The 25102-nt window shown below is 45.9% G+C and overlaps 1 protein-coding gene across 2 annotated transcripts in view; it reads right to left on the bottom strand.

Annotated features, from left to right (window-relative positions):
* The window catches only part of stard13b (StAR-related lipid transfer (START) domain containing 13b), a 98842-nt gene that overhangs the window by 63934 nt on the left and 9806 nt on the right, over window positions 1-25102 (bottom strand). Inside the window, exons 2-5 of one of the 2 annotated variants that reach the window (XM_036965807.1) lie at window positions 21594-23221; window positions 15599-15748; window positions 12998-13168; window positions 5012-5042 (exon numbers count right to left, since the gene is read on the bottom strand). In XM_036965807.1, the coding sequence (XP_036821702.1) occupies window positions 5012-5042; window positions 12998-13168; window positions 15599-15748; window positions 21594-23021 (1780 nt within the window). In that variant the 5' untranslated portion in view covers window positions 23022-23221. Of the gene's footprint in view, window positions 1-5011; window positions 5043-6547; window positions 6675-12997; window positions 13169-15598; window positions 15749-21593; window positions 23222-25102 lie in introns of those variants that run through there. The other variant, XM_036965809.1, reaches the window with a different exon arrangement.

Consider the following 25102-nt stretch of genomic DNA (forward strand, 5'->3'; position numbering starts at 1 on the left):
TATTCCACATTATCTCTGATCATCTCTGATTTGTCACGTTCTGACCTTAGTTATTTTGTTATGTCTTTGTTTTAGTATGGTGAGTTGGGTGGGTTGTCTATGTTAGTTTTTCTATGATTTGCTATTTCTGTGTTTGGCCTGGTATGGTTCTCAATCAGAGGCAGCTGTCAATCGTTGTCCCTGATTGAGAACCATATTTAGGTAGCCTGTTTTCTATTGTGTTTCGTGGGTGATTGTTTTCTGTTTTCTGTTGTGTGTCTGCACCAGCCAGAACCGTTTTCGGTCGTTTCTCTTTGTTATTTTGGTGTTCATTTAATAAATATGGACACATACCATGCTGCACCTTGGTCCTCACCTTCTTCCACCGCCAACGGCCGTCACATGATTATCTTATTTAACCTTTATTAAAGACTGCCTACCAAAAGGCCTCCTTAGGTGACGGGGGCTGGGATTAAAAATACAAAATAAAATAAAAATATAGGACAAAACGCACATCACAACAAGAGAGACAGCACAAAACATAGCATGGCAGCAACACATAACACAACATGGTGGCAATACAACATGGCAGCAGCACAACATGGTAGCAGCACAAAACATGGTACAAACATTATTGGGCACAGACAACATCACAAAGTGCAAGAAGGTAGAGACAACAACACATCACGCGAAGCAGCCACAACCGTCAGTAAGAGTGTCCATGATTGAGTCTTTGAATGAAGAGATGGAGATAAAACTGCCCAGTTTGAGTGTTTTTTTGCAGCTCGTTCCAGTCGTTAGCTGCAGTTAACTGGAAAGAGGAGCGACCCAGGGATGTGTGTGCTTTGGGGACTTTTAACAGAATGTGACTGGCAGAATGGGTGTTGTATGTGGAGGATTGAGGGCTGCAGTAGGTATCTCAGATAGGGGAGTGAGGCCTAATGTTCTTATGTTCCTGTTCTAGTGTTCCCTAGTGTTCTAGGAATGGTTCCTGTGGCAGCATCGATTGACTGCACTCAGCTTCAGCCAAGTTCATATTAATGGAGCAGAACTCTATAGGCAAGTCAGTTAATTAAGAATAAATTCTTATTTTCAATGACGGCCTAGGAACAGTGGGTTAACTGCCTGTTCAGGGGCAGAACGACAAATTTGTACCTTGTCAGCTCGGGGATTTGAACTTGCAACCTTCCGGTTACGCGCTAACCATTAGGCTACCCTGCCAGTAAATCCCATATAAACAAAACAGGACAGTTAGCATCTATTTGGTTAAGAAACCTCAAAAAGGGGCCTCCCGAGTGGCGCAGCGGTCTAAGGCCCTGCTTCGCAGTGTTGCGGCATCACTACAGACTGGGGTTCGATCCCAGGCTGTGCCATTACCGGCCGTGTTTCCTCCGACACATGGGTTCGGCTGGGTTAAGCGAGCGGGTGATAAGAAGCGCATTTTGGCGGGTCGTGTTTCGGAGGACGCATGACTCGACCTTCGCCTCTCCCGGACCCGTTGGGGAGTAAAATTACAAAAAATAACAGAAACCTCAAAAAGATTGTCTACTCACAACTATTCACTATTTATGACTCACATGAGGATGACATGTTGGGGGTGTAATCATGTAGTGCATGATGAGGAGGACTCCTCCATGATTGACCAGTGAGTCAGTACTCTGTAGAGTTGATCAAAGCAGCAGCCTGACAGTAGAGTCAATAGATCCAGCAGGATGCCTCAAGTCCCTATTATAGCAAGGTGAAATTGAAGCGTGAAGAGGAAATAAACAAAATAAGAAAGACAGTTGTACAAAGAGTCTTAAAGACGTGTCTTTTTTCCTGGTGAGGGAAGTCAGCCAGGTTGTTGAATGCTTTGCCCTGGAGTCATTCACAGAGAGGTGTGAGGAACGCAGTGTCTTAATAACCCAATGGAGCCTTCAGACACGGAGAGTCTTATTAAGAGAATGAACCCTTTCCACACAGCTCTTCCTTTGTTTTCACAGAACCACAGAATAACTGGCTTTAGATTGCACCAGTCAACACAGATTAGAGGATAAATTCAGAGAGGAGATCTGTGTGTCGGTTTGTGTGTGTTTGTTTGTATTTGTGTGTGTGTATGTGCGTGATTGTGCGTGTTTGTATGTGTGTGTGTGGTCTAGGACAGTGATAGACAGTCCCCTCACTGTGAGAGAGCAGGTCACTGTGAGAGAGCAATGTTAGTAAAATGTTCTAAAAATAAGCTGTTGAATTTGTCCCTGTCCCTGAGCCTGTCCTTCTGGGAGCTAAGGGAAAACAAAAAAATATTCTGGGATTTAAAAACATTCTAGTGGGGCAGAAAGGTCTGGGGTTTAAAAACATTCTAGTGGGGCAGAAAGGTCTGGGGTTTAAAAACATTCTAGTGGGGCAGAAAGGTCTGGGGTTTAAAAACATTCTAGTGGGGCAGAAAGGTCTGGGGTTTAAAAACATTCTAGTGGGGCAGAAAGGTCTGGGGTTTAAAAACATTCTAGTGGGGCAGAAAGGTCTGGGGTTTAAAAACATTCTAGTGGGGCAGAAAGGTCTGGGGTTTAAAAACATTCTAGTGGGGCAGAAATGTCTGGGGTTTAAAAACATTCTAGTGGGGCAGAAAGGTCTGGGGTTTAAAAACATTCTAGTGGGGCAGAAAGGTCTGGGGTTTAAAAACATTCTAGTGGGGCAGAAAGGTCTGGGGTTTAAAAACATTCTAGTGGGGCAGAAAGGTCTGGCGTTTTACCATAGATGCTTCAAGCTTCCTCTCAACATCAAATAAAATAGAATCCAATTGTATTGGTCACATACACATATTTAGCAGATGTTATTGCAGGTGTAGTGAAATGCTTGTGAGAACATAGCAACAGATATACAACAGAATACCGATCGATCGGTATAGAGTTTAAAGGCCATAAACTATGGACATCACACATCAAATACAGTCAGGCCACGTTTCAAAGCGATGAGGATTCAAGTTTCTGTCTGACTTGTGATTCTCCTCACCTCTACCCCAGAGAGCTGACCACCCTAACCTCTACCCTAGACAGTGCTCGTTTGTGGTGTGTGTGTACGTGGTGTGTTTAGTCACATGCATGGCTATTTGGGATATGGGCCCAGAGAAGTTTCCTCGGCTGGACTATGTCACTATAAAGAGGTGAACTGGTGGTTATGATGACTGCCCATAGGGCCCATATGGCTCTGGTCAGCAGTAGTGCATTATATATGGAATAGGGTGACATTTGGGATGCATCCATAGATTCTGCAGACCATCTGGTCCAGTAACATGACATCATAGTCTCTACAGTTTCCACGGTACAGCTGTCAAATATAGGCAGAGAATATCAGAGCTCAGAGTTAGCTTCATCTCCTTACGTCATCATCCTACTCACAGTTATTACCCTGACTGTGTGTGTCTCAAATGGCACCCTATTCTCTGTATTGTGCAGTACTTTTCACCAGAGCCCCATATATGCTATGGTCAAAAGTAGTGCACTATATAGGGAGTAGGGTGCCATTTGAGACACAGCCTGTGTTTCTATTGAAAACAGATGTTCTGTTAACTACGGTTCTCTTTCTGTTAGTGATTCTGACCACATCACATTGACTTTGACACTGACTTTGGTCTGGCTTACTTCAGCCATGATATGGTTCTAAAAGGGAAACGGCATGTCGAGAGTCTCGTGGTTAAATATACTGTACACTACGAAAGCAATGGTAGAAACACACTGTACTAAAATATGACATCAACAGGACCATGGGGAAGGAAATGTCTTGGTTGTGTTGACAAACAGTTACTGAAGTCATCAACAAACTAAACACTACATAAAGTCCATAGATTTACAACCATTACTCTAGGGTTAGCGTGCTGTAGCTGTGAGCAGTGATACGTCACTCTAGATTACCCTGGTGTGAGTGGTGTTCATTCACAGAGCTGTAAAGTTGTCTGTTAAGAGCGCGTCATATTACAGCCAGACCACACAGCAGACATTCCTACCTATAGGGGAAAGTGATGGAATGTGAACAGTCTCCTGTACATTATTGACATACCCTCTGTTATACGCTCATAGAGTTCATGTGAGAGTGGAACCTGAGACAAAAATGGCATCGCCCATCGCCCCCAGCTGCCCCCAGGGCCACATCACGACACGACAAATAGTTCCCTCAGCAGTAACTATGTAGTACTAGTAACAATGACATGCCTCCTAATTTTAACTGCGTCCTGCCAAGCCATGCATAAATAGGCCTTTAAAATAAAAGCCTGACCGGCTGTGTGTCGGGAGGGACATTCTCTGGACATTCTCCAGACACTCCTGGGGAGTGAAACCTGGACCATGGCTGGTACACCTGTCCCCATCCGTAACTCACAACCACATTGTTTCAGAGCAACAGCCGTACCACCCTGTGGAAGACAAGCCTTATGTGATTGACTGGTTTTGAAACCGTGCGGGTCTTATGAATGCTAAAATACAGTGTTAGCCCGCTGAGCTAAAGTCCGGCATTGGCTCGGGGAGCTAATGCAAGACTTCAGGTCTCATGCAAGGTTACTCATCACCCGAGAATGGTTCACCGAACCACCTCTGTTAAACTTGGAATGCTCCCTGAAAGACCCTGGTCTAACAGAGCAGACCCTGGCCTAACAGAGCAGACCCTGGCCTAACAGAGCAGACCCTGGCCTAACAGAGCAGACCCTGGCCTAACAGAGCAGACCCTGGCCTAACAGAGCAGACCCTGGCCTAACAGAGCAGACCCTGGCCTAACAGAGCAGACCCTGGACTAACAGAGCAGACCCTGAACTCAAAGAGCAGACCCTGGCTAACAGAGCAGACCCTGGGATAACAGAGCTAACCAGGGCTGCTAAAGACAATATAAAGACAGTGATTATGTCCCAAATTGCACCATATTCCATGTATAGTGCACTACTTTTGAACAGGGCACATAGGGCTCTGGTCCAAAGTAGTGCACTATGTAGGGAATAGGGTTCCATTTGGGTCACGTCTCAGATTCAACACACAGCCTGGTGAAACATGTACACATGAAAAAGCCTTACCTGCTCCTGCATTGGTCATCTTACTGCACATCTGCAAACAAAGAGAAACAGACAATGGTTCGTCAGACAACAGAGTGTACCGCAGCACTCAATACCGCTTTAACTGCATGGCTGTCTTAAACAAACAACAAAACAGATTGGTTGAAGAATACACAAACAACTTTTCATAATGTTAGAAATACTACAGTGAGTCAGGTATCAGTGGCATCCTAGTAATGTCACAGAGGATATATTCAGGGAGGAGAGGAGTAATGAACTAAATTGTATCCTAGTAATGCCACAGTCATAAAGAGTTAATGACTGATCTATCAGGCTGCTGCCTGCTTTACTGTGTTACCATAGAGACCTGATGGCTGGTTCAATATGGACAGCTGGCTCATGTTTGTACATCACTTTAGTATTTATAACATCCTCTGTCTAGTGTTATTAGACCAACTTAGACTAAACACATGGCTATAATCCCAAATGGCATCCTATTCTCTATAAAAGTGAAATACTGTTGACCAGGGTGCACTATAATATGGTGTTTTACATTGAGACTTACCCCCACACCAGTGGGTCGCCAGTGTTTAATGTTAATGTAAGCTCTAGCGTTATCATCAGGAGTGTGACACTAACGACTTGTGGTGAGCAGAATCAACAACCTCTGCCTCATTCAAGACTTTTGCTTTATGAGAAGGTGTTAAAGTTGTTATGTAAATGCCTGTTGAAAAGTACCAGTGGCCTGGGCTTGGCCCCAAGTCATGGCAGTGAGACACGGGTGCCGGTCCACATAGGTAGAAACAGAAGGCTAAGTATTTTGGGTAAAACACCTGGTTAAATCCCCATTGGACACTCACCATAAGTAATTAGGCCTGTGTGTCTCCAGAGACAATACGTTGTGATTTTAGAGGTCAGTTGGTAGTTGTGGCTCTCCATGTGTGGCTGGACAGGATCTTTGCCACAGCCAGAATAGTGTACTATAAAGGGAATAGGGTGCCATTTGGGATATACACATGAGTAGAGCAGCCTACAGTATGAGGAAACACATATTTTACAGAGAGTAGTCTCGGTCCAACAGCAGAGGAGTGAGGTGGTTAACAGGTGGAGACATACAGGAAATATTAGGGTCTCAGGCAGAGCACTATGAGGTGAAGGGACTGATTTTGTTACCCAAGTATCCCTGCTTATTGACTGTGAGATTCAGCATAACAGGGTCAAATTTCATTATTACATTTCTGTCCTCTTCAGTCATAGGGTTGGAGAACAGAAGCAATGCTGACAGTGTCTCTCTCAGCTCTCTGCTCTAAACAATTATCTCATCTCATTCTGCAGACAGAGGAAACTAGGTGTGAGTACCAAATGGCACCCTATTCACTATATAGTGCACTACTTTTGACCTGGGCCCATGGAGCTGTCGAAACTCTAAACTATGTTAACATAATAGATCTAATAACAGGCTCTGACCCACATCTACAAATAAAGCTGTGATGAAAATTAGCCTTCTAGAACTGACTGAATGGCCCCAATGGCGATACCAGTCTGTATTTTACTCACAGGGGCTTCAAAGACTGTCCTAGACTTCTGTCTGTCCCTCGACAGCCCATATAAAGTCCTGTTAGTGTCCTTCCATTTTCCTCTTCATTGATATAGTTATACCCATAGACTTAGATAGACATCGCATCAGTGTATGTCCCATTATGGCATCTGTGAGAGCATGGGCAGCGCACCATTGAGGTCATCTCCATTTTGAAGAGGTCCATTTTCTTCTTCTACAACTTCTATAAGTTGGCAAACAAAGGGTGTGTACTGCCACCTGGAATGTGTTGTTTGAACAGGTATAAAGCCAAGGTTGGCGATTTACTGCCACCTGTAGATATGGAATGTTTGCTCACAAGTATAATGTGAAGTCTGATCCCTCCTGGTGACCTGGATGGAATTATGTGATCCTTCCACAAACCATAGGAAGTCTCACCCAGTTTACTACTTCAAAATGGTGAAAGTCCTCAATAGCGCTACCCATGCTAAAACAGGCTTTTGGACACTAGAATGGTGTCTATGGTTATACCACACCACCTCAGTTCTGAGCATCCACCACATGTCGGGTTATGGGTTAGAGGTCAGGGGTCAGGTGACAAGACACAGAAAGAAGACAGCCCTATCAGGAAGCTCCCTCTGCTACAACAACCAACATTTTTATATGGACTGACATGTCTGGTCTTTAGTGATTGATTACTGGTCTGGTCTACCTGTCTGCTGCATTGACTAAATTAAAAAAACTAGTTCAGAAAAAACAAGTGGAAAACATTCCTAATCTAACAGGCTATGGGACATGTCCATGCTCTACAATAGTACTATCTGAGATGCTGCTATACATTGTAGCTGGCAATGGGATGATGTACAAAGTTCACACGAGATCTGGACGGAATTACATAATTCCCATCATGCATTTCTTTACGTTCTTTTTCCTGCGTTTCCCAACTCTCCCCTTCCCCCATGTGGTATATGTAGAGTAAACTCCCAGCCCCGCACAGAGCCCTGTGGTCTATGTAGAGTACACTCCCAGCCCAACACAGAGCCCTGTGGTCTATGTAGAGTACACTCCCATGCATCCAAAATGGCACAAGTAGTGCACTATATAGGGAATAGGGTTGCATTTGGGATCGATTTAACAGTCCTGAACACTCCCAACCCCACAAAATGAAGTCTGAGGTTACTCCACCAATCATTCATTGTGTTTAATTTGGCATGCGCAAATCACATTTGCTAACAGAAACAGGCAGAGAACCCCCAAACCAATGTCTGATAATATATAACCAAACCTATAGCTGTATATGGATGCCTCCAAAATGGCATCCTATTCCCTACATATTGCACTGCTTTTGATCAGAGCCCCATGGGCCCTAGACAAACGTAGTGCACTATATAAGGGGGAAGGAGGTGTCATGTGGGACGCAGCCTATGTTATATGGAACGATCCAGGCCTCTCATCATAGCTCAGGGCAGGGTAGGATGGATGACGTCTCTCCACAGCCATTACTCTTCTGTGGCTTCTAACAGCCGTGCTCTAGAGACTCCCTCTGGGCCTCTACACCAAGGCATAGCCATGATCCACAACTCCTAACTCATAACACGTAACTACGGGCTGAAACTCACAGGACTGAACTCATCTCTCTCCACAACATTCAGAAATTTGTCTCGGTTGTAAAATAAAATCTATGTCCCTGGGAAAATAACCCTAGTTTTACTCTCAAAGTCTAAGAAAAAATAAGGGATAGAAAGAGATCGTTGGGTGACCTAGAAGGTGTCCCAGTAGACCAGCCAGTAAACCAGTAGTCCAGCCAGTAGACCAGCCAGTAGACCAGCCAGTAGACCAGTAGACCAGCAAGTAAACCAGTAAACCTGCCAGTAAACCAGTATGCCAGCCAGTAGACCAGTAGACCAGCCAGTAGACCAGTAGACCAGAAAGTAGACCAGTAGACCAGCCAGTAGACCAGCCAGTAAACCAGTAGAGCAGCCAGTAAACCCGTAGACCAGCCAGTAGACCAGCCAACAGACCAGCCAGTAGACCAGCCAGTAGACCAGTAGACCAGCCAGTAGACCAGCCAGTAGACCAGCCAACAGACCAGCCAGTAGACCAGCCAGTAGACCAGTAGACCAGCCAGTAGACCAGCCAGTAGACCAGCCAGTAGACCAGTAGACCAGTCAGTAAACCAGTAGACCAGTAGACCAGCCATTAGATCAGCCAGTAGACCAGTAGATCAGCCAGTAGACCAGTAGACCAGCCAGTAGACCAGTAGACCAGCCAGTAGACCAGTAGACCAGCCAATAGACCAGTAGACCAGTAGACCAGTAGACCAGCCAGTAGACCAGCCAGTAAACCAGTAGACCAGTAGACCAGCCAGTAGCCCAGTAGACCAGTAAACCAGCCAGTAGACCAGTAGACCAGCCAGTAGACCAGTAGACCAGTAAACCAGACAGTAGACAAGCCAGTAGACCAGCCAGTAGACCAGCCAGTAAACCAGTAGACCAGAGGTCCAGCCAGTAGACCATCCAGTAAACCAGTAGACCAGCCAGTAGACCAGTAGACCAGACGGTAAACCAGTAGACCAGCCAGTAGACCAGTAGACCAGTCAGTAGACCAGCCAATAGACCAGCCAGTAGACCAGCCAGTAGACCAGCCAGTAGACCAGTAGACCAGCCAGTAGACCAGTAGACCAGCCAGTAGACCAGCCAGTAGACCAGTAGACCAGCCAGTAGACCAGCAATTAGACCAGTAGACCAGCCAGCAGACCAGTAGACCAGACAGTAGACCAGCCTCACCCCCCCCCCCCCCCCCCTCCTCTATCCAACCCCTGGACAGATGGGAAAACACCTGGCTATATTTAGAACACTTCCTCAATGGGTCACAACCAATAAGAATACTTTCTTATCGGGGGCAGCTGGGGGAAGCTGGGATTACGGGGCTATGCCATTTTTGTCTCAGGTTGTGTGTGTGTGTGTCTGTCTGTGTCTTTTGATGCTTTGACCCTCTGTCTGCCAGGGCCATCAGACCAGCTCCATCCTGCCAGGTTCTGAGGAAGAACTATCTGTCTCTGTTAGAAGTGTCAGGTCTCAGGGCACACGTGGAATGCTGCAGTTGAAGTCATGTTGAGACACACAGGAACACAGCAACATGTGCTGCAGGACATTCCAACACAGAACACCTGATGGTCTCACCCTCACGTATCAAACACGTGGCACATACCTGACGGACTCACCGTCACGTATCCAACAAACACACACCTCACAGTCACTATGCATTGAGTTCAGGTGGAGATGGAACCAGAATGTAAAATAATAAAAATACCCTTTCCATCTAGCAACCATTGTGGATGGGAATCTGCATGTCAATACAACAATGGCCATCTTAAGACCACCTTAAAAATTGTGACCCTAACCTAGAGACCGGCAGGGTCTGGGGGAACAGCCATAACAACGTCCTGTCAAAAGCTGACTCCAAACATTCTGTAAGCGTTACTAATGCCACCGTATTCCCTATGTAGTGCACTGCTTTTGGTCAAAGTAGTGCTCTATATAAATAATAGGGTGTAATTTGGGACGCAGATTGGGACGCAGCCTCTCTATCAGCTCATAACCTTCCAGTCACATGACATGCTGCAGTAGTTACTTACCATGGTCAGATTATCCTGAGACCCTCAACATGACAGCAGCAGCTTAGACTCTAACATCACATTCTCTCTCTCCACTGCTTTCACACCCACTCCAGAACTCTCATGTAAGAGGCTAAGGGGTGTGTGCATGCGGTAGGGCTGGTCTAGATTCTGGAGTCAACCTGGGGCTTGTAGAAGAGTAATCCTTTGCTTATCATTAACCCTGGCCTGAGGTCAGTGTTACAGAGCATGGCGTGCACAACAACACACACACGAGGAGACACAGTGTTCCCAGGCCAGACGTTGGAACCATTGTGCAGTAGTGTGACAGTGGGTTAGAGCTAGGACATTGTGTACGGTGTGAAGGTGGTCTCCATGCAGCCTGTCTGTCTCTGACTCAGACCTTGGTGGTGTTCCGCAGCTTTCTGACTCTGTAATCTGCTCTGAGACCCTGAGAAGCAGACTGCATCAGGACTGGAGAGCACAAAGCCACATCGTTCTGTTCCCCCCAATATAATTTGTCATTCCCCTGTCGAATCTGATCCTCATCCAGACATGGTACCTATACAGACACAGGCCGTTAGTAGGGTTTCCCCACAGCCGCCACAAAACATACCTAGCCCCACCTCTCCATTGTTTCCCTTGCTAAACCTGTCTAATAGGCAGACTAACACCTGACCTGGGGACAGTAAACCACTCACACACACACTTCCTGCGTACACTCTGTGTCAAACAAGGAAGAGAAGAGGATACAACGGACAGCTCTGCTGTGGACTTCTCATTGTGTCCAAAACAGGGCCATTCTTAGTTTATCAATTACATTTCACAGCTAATAAGAGGAATGTTGTTTAAGTTAGCAGAGAGAAAATCTATTTAAAATACTTTCTGTAGCTAGCTGAAGGCAGCCTGAATATTAAATGAATTAAATTGAGCTTTTATGCCACTGGCCTACACACAATACCCCATAATGTCAGTGGAATTATTTTTTGGGAACTTGAGTCATTAATTATTCAGCCCCTTTGTTGTGCCAAGCCTAAATAAGATCAAGACTAGTGTTTAACATGATATTTGAATGACTCCTTCATCTCTGTACCCCACACATACAATTATCTGCAAGGTCTCTCAGTTGAGCAGGGAATTTAAAACACAGATTCAACCACCAAGACCAGTTTTCAAATTCCTCGCAAAGAAGGGCACCTATTGAGCATGGTGAAGTTATTAAGTACACTTTGGATGGTGCATCAATGCACCCAGTCACAATAAAGATACAGGCGTCCTTCCTAACTCAGTTGCCGGAGAGGAAGGAAACCGAGATTTAACCATGAGGCCAAGGGTGACTTTAAAACAGTTAGAGTTTAATGGCTGTGAAAGGAGAAAACTGAGGATGGATCAACAACATTGTAGTTACTCCAAAATACTAACCTAAATATCAGAGTGAAAGAAGGATGCCTATACAGAATATAACATACTTCAAAAAACACGCATCCTGTTTGCAACAGGGCATTAAAGTAAAACTGCAAAACGTGTCAAACAAAGTTACTTTATGTCCTGAAAACAAAGTTTTAGGTTTGAGGCAAATCCAACACAACACATCACTGAGTACCACTCTTCATATTTGAAAGCATGGTGGTGGCTGCATCATGTTATGGGTATGCTTGTCATCTGCAAGGACTAGGGAGTTTTTTAGGATAGAAATAAACAGATTAGAGCTAAGTACAGGCAAAATCCTAGAGGAAAACATGGTTCAGTCTGCTTTCCAACAGACACTTGGAGACAAATTCAACTTTCAGCAGGACAATAACCTACAACACAAGGCCAAATATACACTGGAGTTGCTTACCAAGATGACATTGAATGTTCCTGAGTGGCCTAGTTAAAGTTTTGACTTAAATCGGCTTGAAAATCTATGGCAAGACTTGGAAATGGCTGTTTTATAAATTATAATGTGAAAGCTCTTAGAAACTTACCCAGAAAGACTCACAGCTGTATTCACTGCCAAAGTGTTTCTAGCATGCATTGACTTAGGGGTGCAAATACTTATGTAAATGAAATACTGTATTTTTGAATTTCTTTTTTTTATACATTTGAAAACATTTCTAAAAACATATTTTCATTTGGTCTTTATGGGGTATGTAGATGGGTGAGATATATATTTTTATTTTTTAAATATTTTTTTATTTATTTTACCCCCTTTTTTCTCCCCAATTTCATGGTATCCAATTGTTTAGTAGCTACTATCTTGTCTCATCGCTACAACTCCCATACGGGCTCGGGAGAGACGAAGGTTGAAAGTCATGCATCCTCCGAAACACAACCCAACCAAGCCGCACTGCTTCTTAACACAGCGCGCATCCAACCCGGAAGCCAGCCGCACCAATGTGTCGGAGGAAACACCGTGCAGCTGTGGTTACTGCGCCCGGCCCGCCACAGGAGTCGCTGGTGCGCGATGAGACAAGGACATCCCTACCGGTCAAACCCTCCCTAATCAAGACAACGCTGGGCCAATTGTGCGTCGCCCCACGGACCTCCCGGTTGCGGCCGGTTACGACAGATCCTGGGCGCGAACCCAGAGTCTCTGGTGGCACAGCTGGCGCTGCAGTACAGCGCCCTTAACCACTGCGCCACCCAGGAGGCCGATGGGAGAGATATTTTTAATTTTTAATCTATATTGAATTCAGGCTGTAACACCACAAAATATGGAATAAGTTAAGGGGTAGGAATACTTTCTGAAGGCACTGAGAACTCTCTTATGATATCTAAATCACATTGTTTCACCCAGACCCAGACAGACAGGTACACAGGCACAGAGTAAGCAGGAGTCAAAAGGACGAGGGAGAGTCTCAGAGGAACTTACGACTGTCTTCTTGGTCCTGGCTCTGGTTCCTATGGCTGAGATACGAGGGGCCGTGGTCTTGTGTTGGTCCTGTCTGGGACATTCTCCTGTGTCTGGTTCCCCTCGCTGCAGCAGTGTACTGTCCTTCTCATTAAGAGATTGGTTTACTGCCGTCCCAGACACAGCTCCACACTGCAACAACAGCACAATAACAACCGTCAACACTGGATCCTTGCCTGCCTGTCTGTCTATCTGCCAGTCTTTCTGTCAGTCTGTCAGTCTGTCTCTGGGATGGTCAGCGGCAGGGTACGCAGTCTTCAGTTCAATATCTATCGGACAGACAGTGACAGACAGAGACAAGGCAGCCTGTTAATCGTCCACTGAAAGGACAAAGAGTGTGTCCTTGTCAAGTCCCTCTAGTAAAGATGTCGTGTGGTCTCCTCCGGGCTGCCTGTCGTTAGTTAAAGCTGTCTCTCTGAATGTGTATTATGGCTGCTGATGGGATGCCTTCAGGCATGTGCCCCTCTGCTAACCACTCTGTAACCATTCCTAACGTGCTCAATCATACAAACAACCTCCTCTACCCACACAACAAGAGCTCTGTGCTGATCACATACAGAACCATACAGGCCTCTTTCTGTTGTTGCCCTCTGCTAACTAACTGCTGGGGTATTTCATGATGCAAGCCTCCATGAGAGGAGTCTTATGTAGGACCAGAGCTACAAGGTCCCGGTAACAACATCTCCACACAATGGCTGTCTGTCTGTCTCTGCCCCGCCTGGCCCACCACCCTGGCCAGACTACTGCTAGACACACCACACTGTAGCAGCTTTTCTAACAGCCAGCTCCCTCCTCTCCCATCATAAAATGGACGCCTGCAGCATTCAGAGAAGCAGACTCAAAGACAGCCTGATAATGGCCATAGTGCCCCAGACAGACAGCTTCCACTATATGACAACATGCTGTGTATGTACGGTACATCAACATATATCACAGTTATCCTTAAGGCTTATGACGGAACAGTCCTTCTCAGACCTACAAGCTTCTGAGGCTGCATCCCAATGGCACCTATAGGGCTTTGGTCAAAAGTAGTGCACTATAAAGGGAATAGGATGCCATCCTGAGTCTAGTATGTTTCCTAGATTAAATGTATGTTAGCTAGGTGAATGTATGTGTATTGTAAAGTACATGATTTAGCAGCATGGACTTAGAGTCCTGTTAGACACCTGTTGAATGACTATAACAATAATACATATTGTACAACATAGGAATGTATAGATTTCCCAAATGTATCACTGGTTAGTACATGGCTCGCATTTCAGTCAACATGGTCATGTCACCTGCTGTCTGTCTGTGTGCTGTGCTGTGCAGGGTGTGTGTCTGTGTGTGACTGAGTTGTTGTATGCATGCAGTTCGGGGTGTGTGTGTGACTGACCTGTTGTCTGCGTGCGGTGCAGGGTGTGTGTGTATGACTGACCTGTTGTCTGCGTGCGGTGCAGGGTGTGTGTGTGTGTGTGTGACTGACCTGTTGTCTCTGTGTGTGTGTGTGTGTGTGTGTGTGTGTGTGTGTGTGTGTGTGTGTGTGTGTGTGTGTGTGTGTGTGTGTGTGTGTGTGTGTGTGTGTGTGTGTGTGTGTGTGTGTGTGTGTGTGTGTGTGTGTGTGTGACTGACCTGTTGTCTGCGTGCGGTGCAGGGTGTGTGTGTGTGACTGACCTGTTGTCTGCGTGCGGTGCAGGGTGTGTGTGTGTGACTGACCTGTTGTCTGCGTGCGGTGCAGGGTGTGTGTGTGTGTGACTGACCTGTTGTCTGCGTGCGGTGCAGGGTGTGTGTGTGTGTGACTGACCTGTTGTCTGCGTGCTGTGTAGGGTGTGTGTGTGACTGACTTGTTGTCTGTGCAGGGTGTGTGTGTGTGACTGACCTGTTGTCTGTGTGCGGTGCAGGGTGTGTGTGTGTGTGTGACTGACCTGTTGTCTGCGTGCTGTGCAGGGTGTGTGTGTGACTGACCTGTTGTCTGCGTGCTGTGCAGGGTGTGTGTGTGTGTGTGTGTGTGTGACTGACTTGTTGTCTGCGTGCTGTGCAGGGTGTGTGTGTGACTGACCTGTTGTCTGCGTGCTGTGCAGGGTGTGTGTGTGACTGACCTGTTGTCTGTGTCCTGTGCAGGGTGTGTGTGTGACTGACCTGTTGTCTGCGTGCGGTGTAGGGTATGTGTGTGTGTGACAGACCTGTTGTCTGCATGCGGTGCAGGGTGTGTGTGTGTGTGTGTGTGTGTGACTGACCTGTTGTCTGTGTGCGGTGCAGGGTGTGTGTGTGACTGACCTGTTGTCTGTGTGCGGTGCAGGGTGTGTGTGTGTGTGACTGACCTGTTGTCCGAGTGCGGTGCAGGGTGTGTGTGTGACTGACCTGTTGTCTGCGTGCGGTGCAGGGTGTGTGTGTGTGTGACTGACCTGTTGTCTGCATGCGGTGCAGGGTGTGTGTGTGTGTGTGTGTGTGTGACTGACCTGTTGTCTGTGTGCGGTGCAGGGTGTGTGTGTGACTGACCTGTTGTCTGTGTGCGGTGCAGGGTGTGTGTGTGTGTGACTGACCTGTTGTCCGAGTGCGGTGCAGGGTGTGTGTGTGACTGACCTGTTGTCTGCGTGCGGTGCAGGGTGTGTCCGAGGGGGAGGATGATGCACTCAGAGCCTCCTCTATGTCCAGGTTGAGCTGGTCCAGTTTCCTCATCAGCTGGCTCATAGACTCACACCACAGGGTCTGAGGCTGGACCAGGGGAGACTCCTGGGGGAAGAGAAAGGTAGGGCAGAGACAGTTATTAGACAACACTGGAGGAACCTATAGATTCTGCAGAAATAGACTATTGTGACACCATGTACAAAGCCGGAGCATGCAGTGTCAGGAACAAAGGTAAATTAATTAGGACGACAACAATCACTACTCCGTAGTTGGACAGGAAAAAAACAAGATCTTCAGAGAGCTACAATTTAATTCTCTGGATAATAACGTTGAAATCGTTCGGATAGTTGGAGAAGGTTATGAGCACCAGGTGACAACTAAAAACTCTAAATACATTTAAGAGATCATTAGAGGAGCAGAAAAATAATTTTATAAATGTCAGAGTGAACATAAACAGTACAGACCAGCATAGAGGGAAATGTGATATCTTCACCACCTAGTTCTTAGCAGTCTTCACGCAGTATCACAGATCTTAACCTACAGTCCAGATCCTCTAACACAGCTCATGTTTGTCTCTGTGTGTGTCCCAAATGGCACCCTAGTCCCTTTATAGTGCACTACTTTTGACCAGGGCCCATAGGCACTATATAGGGACACATCCAGAGAAAAACATGTTAGAAGATCTGGAGGTTAAGGTCTCTCTCTCTCTCTCTCTCTTTGAGACCCTTGTTGCGCAACAGTGTGACTCAGAAGTCAAGCAGCCGACACAAAGCCATTCATTAATTTCCTGGAATTAAACTGCGGAACTGTTGTCTGTGTTCTGAGTGTGTCTGTCTGTTGGAGTCCCGGCCCCCTGGAACCCCCTGGCCCCTGGCTCTGTGTTCTATCTGTTAGTGCCCCCAGGAGCCCCTGTGCGCCTAGCTCTTTCTCCATGCTGCATTAAAACCCCTCTCCTCCAAACAATCATCCTATTGATGAGTGTGTTATCTAGAGGACCTACTGTAGTAGTGCTGGTGTCTGAGCCATGGGTGTGACCCTCCCACTGGCCTCCTGTTCTTCCTGCTTCAATGTAGAGGCACTGAGTCTCAGTCACAACATACAGTAAATAGGCGTGATTCTCCCTCACTATTAAAATCGTGCTACTTTTTTAATCTAGTTAAAGCCATGACGTTTTGGCCACCAACGGCCTTCATCAGAATGAAAACAAAATGGGAATGGACAAGAAAATATAGGAAATACAGTTCAGGAGAAACACTAATCTATGTAGGGACAGGGAACTAGAGGTGGTAATGCATCTAGATAATTCCTACAACATAAAGGTGTTACTAGTAGTGATCAGAGCAGAAGTCAGTCCACCTAGGGTCAGCTGGTTCACCTCTGACAGGGGAAACGCCTCAATCTGTCTATCTGTCTGTCTCCCTGTGCTATATCTGGAACACACTAGAACACAATGTCTCCTACTGTCTCTCTTCTCTCTGACAGCCACACACAGTGCTGCCTGCCCGCCTCGGAATGCTGACACTTTTTCTCAGAATGAGGGGAATTTCAGAGAAGGCTTGAAGCTGAGAGAGACTACCCATGATTCCTTTTACCTCCTCTTTCTGGCCCCATAAATAGTGAAAAACACTGATGCCATGGCAATGCTGTCGGCATGAGACAGACAGTAGTGTTATCTTCAGGGGAAAACTAAACGTGAGAGGGACGATATCTTTATCAGGGTAAATTGGCTACATTGTAAACCCCAAGGCCGGGTCTTTGACATGACAATGAGGAATGAAGTGTGTGAGCTCTGAGCACTGTGCCTGGACCATACCAACCACTGAGAGAGGCATAGATTACCAGGCAGGGAGAGGGTTGATTCGATTGATGATTGGGATAGAAATGGAGCAGGGAAGCATGTGAAAGGGAACAACGGCTAGGCTAATAGGTTACTCAGCTGAAAAATAGTTCAAACCCATTCTCTCCTAACTTTCTAGGAGTTACCTGCTAAGTTCCCAGGTCTATCCCTTGGTGAGAACAGGCTTCTACTCTGCACTGAGTCACACCAGTATAATATTTTCACTTCTAAACTAGATAAAGATAAACAACATCACAGAAACATGTATTTTTACAGTATACACAAACATACCATAACCAACGGATTGATGCACAGAGAGAGAGAGTGGAAGAGAGAACTAGAGAGACGTGTGCATAGGCCATGTAGGATTACTATGTAGCAATGGTGCCCTCAAATGGCTAGCATGAAAAGCTGTAGTTCAAATGGACTGTCTGAAAAACAAACAGGAGTGTTGCCTGTCAGAGCCCCTGGTTGCATCCCAAATGGCACCCTGTTTCCTATTTAGACCAAGGCCCAGTTTAAACCAGTTCCAGGTATTTAAAGCACTCCTCCTCCCTTTCCCCAAACAACCTTTATGCTCACAAACAGCCCATTCCCAGTGTTGTGTCATACAGTCTGTAAAGCCTGCCTTGGGCTATCAGCAGAGGCAGTGGGAGTGTTCCCTAACCTCTCCCCTCTGTTTTATGTTATGTTCTATGTTTTATTATTTTATTTATTCTTTTTTTATTCTTGGGGCAGCAGGTTGCCTAGTGGTTAGAGCATTGGGCCAGTTACCGAAAGGTTGCTGGATCGAATCCCTGAGCTGACAAAAAATCTGTCATTCTGCCCCTGAACAAGGCAGTTAACCCACTGTTCCCCGGTAGGCCATCATTGTAAATAATAATTTGTTCTTAACTGACTTGCCTAGTTAAATGAAGGTTAAGCTGAGGAATGACAGCTATGCACTGTCAGAGATCTGGTGTCCCTGACACAGGTAAACCATAGGTGTATGATGTAAACATGATTCATCAACGTCCAGAAGAGACTTTTAAAGTCCAGTGAACTTTGGAAGATGGGGTCACTCACAGTCTGGTAACTACCATTAAACCTGGAGAGATGGAGTCACAGCCTGGTAACTACCATTAAACCTGGAGGGATGGAGTCACAGCCTGGTAACTACCATTAAACCTGGAGGGATGGAGTCACAGCCTGGTAACTACCATTAAACCTGGAGGGATGGAGTCACAGCCTGGTAACTACCATTTAAACCTGGAGGGATGGAGTCACAGCCTGGTAACTACCATTAAACCTGGAGGAATGGAGTCATAGCCTGGTAACTACCATTAAACCTGGAGGGATGGAGTCACAGCCTGGTAACTACCATTAAACCTGGAGGGATGGAATCACAGTCTGGTAACTACCATTTAAACCTGGAGGGATGGAGTCACAGCCTGGTAACTACCATTAAACTTGGAGGGATGGAATCACAGCCTGGTAACTACCATTTAAACCTGGAGGGATGGAGTCACAGCCTGGTAACTGCCATTAAACCTGGAGGGATGGAGTCACAGCCTGGTAACTAGTAAACCTGGAGGGATGGAGTCACAGCCTGGTAACTACCATTAAACCTAGAGGGATGGGGTTACAGCCTGGTAACTAGTAAACCTGGAGGGATGGAGTCACAGCCTGGTAACTACCATTAAACCTGGAGGAATGGAGTCATAGCCTGGTAACTACCATTAAACCTGGAGGGATGGAGTCACAGCCTGGTAACTACCATTAAACCTGGAGGGATGGAATCACAGCCTGGTAACTACCATTTAAACCTGGAGGGATGGAGTCACAGCCTGGTAACTACCATTAAACCTGGAGGGATGGAGTCACAGCCTGGTAACTACCATTTAAACCTGGAGGGATGGAGTCACAGCCTGGTAACTACCATTAAACCTGGAGGAATGGAGTCATAGCCTGGTAACTACCATTAAACCTGGAGGGATGGAGTCACAGCCTGGTAACTAGCATTAAACCTGGAGGGATGGAATCACAGCCTGGTAACTACCATTTAAACCTGGAGGGATGGAGTCACAGCCTGGTAACTAGTAAACCTGGAGGGAAGGAGTCACAGCCTGGTAACTACCATTAAACCTAGAGGGATGGGGTTACAGCCTGGTAACTAGTAAACCTGGAGGGATGGAGTCACAGCCTGGTAACTAGCATTAAACCTAGAGGGATGGGGTTACAGCCTGGTAACTAGTAAACCTGGAGGGATGGAGTCACAGCCTGGTAACTACAATTAAACCTGGAGGGATGGAGTCACAGCCTGGTAACTACCATTAAACCTGGAGGGATGGAGTCACAGCCTGGTAACTACCATTTAAACCTGGAGGGATGGAGTCACAGCCTGGTAACTACCATTAAACCTGGAGGGATGGAGTCACAGCCTGGTAACTAGTAAACCTGGAGGGATGGAGTCATAGCCTGGTAACTAGTAAACCTGAAGGGATGGAGTCACAGCCTGGTAACTAGCATTAAACCTGGAGGGATGGAGTCACAGCCTGGTAACTAGCATTAAACCTGGAGGGATGGAGCCACAGCCTGGTAACTAGCATTAAACCTGGAGGGATGGAGTCACAGCCTGGTAACTGGTAAACTAGGGGGATGGAGTCACAGCCTGGTAACTAGTAAACCTGGAGGGATGGACTCACAGCCTAGTAACTAGTAAACATGGAGGGATGGAGTCATAGCCTGGTAACTAGTAAACCTGGAGGGATGGGGTTACAGCCTGGTAACTAGTAAACCTGGAGGGATGGAGTCACAGCCTGGTAACTAGTAAACCTGGAGGGATGGAGTCACAGCCTGGTAACTAGTAAACCTGGAGGGATGGAGTCACAGCCTGGTAACTAGTAAACCTAGAGGGATGGAGTCATAGCCTGGTAACTAGTAAACCTGGAGGGATGGAGTCACAGCCTGGTAACTAGTAAACCTGGAGGGATGGAGTCACAGCCTGGTAACTAGTAAATCTGGAGGGATGGAGTCACAGCCTGGTAACTAGTAAACCTGGAGGGATGGAGTCACAGCCTGGTAACTAGTAAACCTAGAGGGATGGAGTCATAGCCTGGTAACTAGTAAACCTGGAGGGATGGAGTCACAGCCTGGTAACTAGTAAACCTGGAGGGATGGAGTCACAGCCTGGTAACTAGTAAACCTGGAGGGATGGAGTCACAGCCTGGTAACTACCAAGACCAGAGGGACGGTTGGGAGAAAAACACCACAGAGCTGCTGCAGTATGGCTCCCTATTCCCTATAATGCATTACTTTTGATCAGAGCCGAGGAATGCACTTTTGACATTATAGGGGAGAATGAAGCTGAATAAATCTGTAGATACTGTTGGTTAAGGTTAGACTAAGTTCACTGTTACTGTAATAGACACAATGATGCCTGTGTAGGAGCTCTGACAAAACAGGACTGGAGGGAAAGCAACGGCTGTTTAAGGATGTCTGCATTCCTGCAATGCCTGCTGGGTTTTGTGTTTTAAAATGCTGGGGAAAATGCTAGATTCTCAATGTACTCCTACAAACTCATTCCAATAGAGTAATATCTCAGAATGCAATAACAACAAACAGTGGGGAGCAGACTATTGAAAGTGTTTGTATAGCAAAGCACTGTGTTTGTATTGAGCCTAAGTGGAATTAAATAATGGAAGACATCTGGGGCCTTTTTGTATCAAGCATCTCAGAGTAAAGGAAAGGGGATACCTAGTAGGCTGGGTCTTACACATTTAACCCAAGAACTGCTCATAGATCAGCACTCCTACTCTAAGACCCTTGATACATATGGCTCCTGGCCAGGAGGCAGGAAATACACAGCCTGGGGGAGCAACAGTCACGTCTCCTCATTGAGAGAACAGGCTGGATTATACTAATATACAATAGATTCATGTATATTAATATACTGTATCTAATGTTGTTAAACTACAGTTAGTACACAGTCCCTAAACCTGACATAAACGTTCAAACACATCTCTACTGAACCATTCAACAAAGACATGAATATTACATCAATATGTGAGGAATATAGGTGGGACTATCTTTACAGTTGTGTCTCTAAAATACTGTAATGTTTGTAATGCCTACCTCTGTGTTGCTGGTCTCAGTCTCTGCCTCGTAGCCGCCGTGGTTCTGGTTTTTGGAGGAAGAAGAGGAGGAGAGGTGGGAGCTGGCTGAAGTGTTGGTTGTAGAGCTGACTGGTGCCTCAGCCTGGGGATTCAGAGAACTTCTCTTCTGAACTACTTTGTCTCTCTCTTTGTTGCTGCTCCTTCTCCTCCGACTGACCAGGAACTCCCTGCTCTGAAGCAGCTCTGGGAATATGTTGTCATCATCCCCATCTTCATCAACATCACCTTCATCATCCTCCTCTGAGGAAGACTCCCTGCAGTCGGAGCTGTCATTGATGAAGACACTGTGGTCGGTGCTAGAGTGACAGGTGGAGGAACTACAGGTGTAGTCTGAGAAGGTGATGGAGCTAGGTTTGTGTTTGATGATGCGGGGGTGATCGCAGAGCCCTAGCCCCACCAAGGGGGCCTCAGAGAGGGCTATGGGGAGGGAGGGTGGTCTGAAGGGATCCATGTTGTTGTCTACACTGACCACTAGAGAAGGGATGGAGCTAAAAGTCTCTGATTGGACCACAGAGATAGTGACATGGCTGACCTCTGCCTCTGATTGGACCAGAAAGGTATGGATATGTCCTAGAGGGAAGGGCACATGGTTGTCTTCTGTGTGTTCCAGATCAGTAGGGACATGTCCGTTATCCATAGGCCCCTCTGAGTGGTCCTCAGGCTGGCTGTCTGTTTCTGTCCATCTGGGTGACTCCTCCTCTAGCTCCATGTCGCTCTCTGTCTGGCTGGGCGAGGTATGCCCCAGCTCCATGTCCTCTAGCTGACCAGAGAGGTTAGCATCCAGGAAATGCCCTGATTCTACAGGTCTGTCACTGTCCTCAACCTCCAGGTTTCCCTCTATCTTAGGAGCAAGAACATCCACATCTCCCTCTATCCTAGGAGAAGGAACATTGGAGGCAAGGCAGGGGTCCTCAGCTGGAGAAGTACTGTGTAAATCCAATCCATTGTGATTGGCATCATCAGGCGATGGTGATGTCACACTGCCTGGCTCACTGAGGAGACCCCCGGGACAGACGATCTGGAGAGGGTCTAGAGGGTCAGGAGGGGAGACATCAGAACCAGACTCTACTGGTCCTGCTGGCCCTCCAGTACTAACAGCTAGTTTTCCCTCTATCCCAGGAGCTCCAGTCCTGTTATAGTCACTGCTTAGTGGTCCAGTCAAACAAACATCCTCACCTCTCTCTGTGGAGCTGTCGTCATCATGAGAAGACTCTGAAGCACATTCTGAGGAGGACTGGGGTGTCTGTGTCTCTGGTTGTGTCTGTTGCTGTGCCTGTGTCTGTACCTGTGTATGTGCCAGTGTCTGTGGTGAGAAGGTCCTACCAGATGATGCTGACATGACCAGAGACTGTCGCTCCTCCAGAGTAACCATCAGAACTGTGTCCATGTTGTCTCTACAGTCGGTTACAGTCTGTTACGGTGTGTTACTAGGGAACAGGTAGTCTGGTGGTGTGACTGGTGGTCAGGTAGATCCAGAGGGACTGCTGTCTGATGTAAGAGCTATATGGATTTGCCATGTTCCTCTCAGACCACCTCAGCACCTGGATCAGCAACACCAACTTTCAAACCGATCAAACAGCAGATCCCCTGAAACAAGATACAGCATTAAAAACTAAGAAGATACAGTATTAAACAAAGAGTGAAGATAACGTTACAACATTAAACAAACAGAGAAGATACAGCAATATAGAAGATACAGCATTGGAGAGGATACAGAAAAGATACAGAGAAGATACTGCATTATAAAAGATACTGCATTAGAAAAGATGTTGCATTAGAGAAGATACAAAGAAGATATGGCATTAGAGAAGATACAGAGAAACTGCATTAAAGAAAAATACTGCATGAAACAAACAGACAAGAAAATGCATTAGTTTCAAGCCATAAACATCTTACAATGACAATGCTCAAAGACTCCCTGCTGTCCTCGGTTCAGATCCATCACACACATCCATTTCAACTAAAATAATAATAATAACTTTACCTTTAAGCACAGATATACCAAGCTAGTATTCTGTAAGTGTGTTTCTTCTTTCCCCTTCTGACTCTCCTACTAGCAGTGAACTAACTACAGCTGGAGTGAAGCCAGAGAGTCCAGCAGAGCTAATATCCAGGCTGTGTCCCAAATGTCTCCCTATTTCCTATATATTGCGTTACTTTTGACCAGTGTCCAAAGCCCTGGTCAAAAGTTGTGCACTATGTAGGGAATAGGGTGCCATGTGGGACATTGCCCCCAGAGAGGAGCTGCTAGCTGTGAATCTGAACATCTGGCTGCAGTCGCAATGTTCAAGTCTGGATCTGTTTCAAACACTACAGCAGTGACATCTCTGCACACAGGAATCTAGCTATTCTGCCCAGCAGCTGATGTACACACACACACACACACACACACATTCCATAAGCACTCCACTCTGTGTAGGGGAGAACCATCTGTTCAGGGTACAAAGGGAGGCTTTTCTCAGACTGCTCTTTCCAAACAAGCTGACAACAAAGTTACATCAGTAACTGCATTCCCTACATTTCACAGATAGATACACCAACCCCAACTGTGAGGTCTTGGTACAGCTTAAACACAGTCATGAATGCCTTTGCAACTGTCCTTCAATTCCCTGGAGAATAACTTTGCCTTCTGTATGTATGGAGAGTTTGAAGTCTATTGATTAGCATGGTTGATCTGTATGGTGTAATGGATGATTATTGATGAGTATGATTGATCTGCATGGTGTAATGGATGATTATTGATTAGTATGATTGATCTGTATGGTGTAATGGATGATTATTGATTAGTATGATTGATCTGTATGCTGTAATGGATGATTATTTATTAGTATGGTTGATCTGTATGGTGTAATGGATGATTATTTATTAGTATGGTTCATCTGTATGCTGTAATGGATGATTATTGATTAGTATGATTGATCTGTATGCTGTAATGGATGATTATTTATTAGTATGGTTGATCTTAACCCAATATGAATCCAGCCTCAAACCATACAGCCTCATACAAATAGGATGACACACACAATAATACACAGTATGTTCACATGGATCGAGAAGAACACAGTGACACCAACACATGTGTGCAGGGTTTTCTTCTGCCGTTGAAATCCTTGGGCGGGTCGCCTAACGTTGTGTTTTTCAGGTCGCCCAAACAGTGCTTAACATTTTTTACTAATTTTGTGGATTAAAAAGCAGTTCAACAACTAAAAACAGATATAGAGTATGTAGAAAAGATAATGGACCTGTATATCTTTAAATCATTTAATCTTTGAGAACTAACAATCACCAAAATAAAAGCTAGACAGTCAGGGAGAATTGAAAATTCCCAAAACAATGAATTTAGTGATATTGATTTTGTTATTATGTTTGAGCAAAATAACACAGCATTAGCCATGGTAAAATGCATAGAATGACAGGAAATAAGCTTTAAAACTGCAAACATTTCTCTCAACTCCATGGAGACATTTA

Source organism: Oncorhynchus mykiss, chromosome 27 (assembly GCF_013265735.2).
Source record: "Oncorhynchus mykiss isolate Arlee chromosome 27, USDA_OmykA_1.1, whole genome shotgun sequence".
NCBI lineage: Eukaryota > Metazoa > Chordata > Actinopteri > Salmoniformes > Salmonidae > Oncorhynchus > Oncorhynchus mykiss.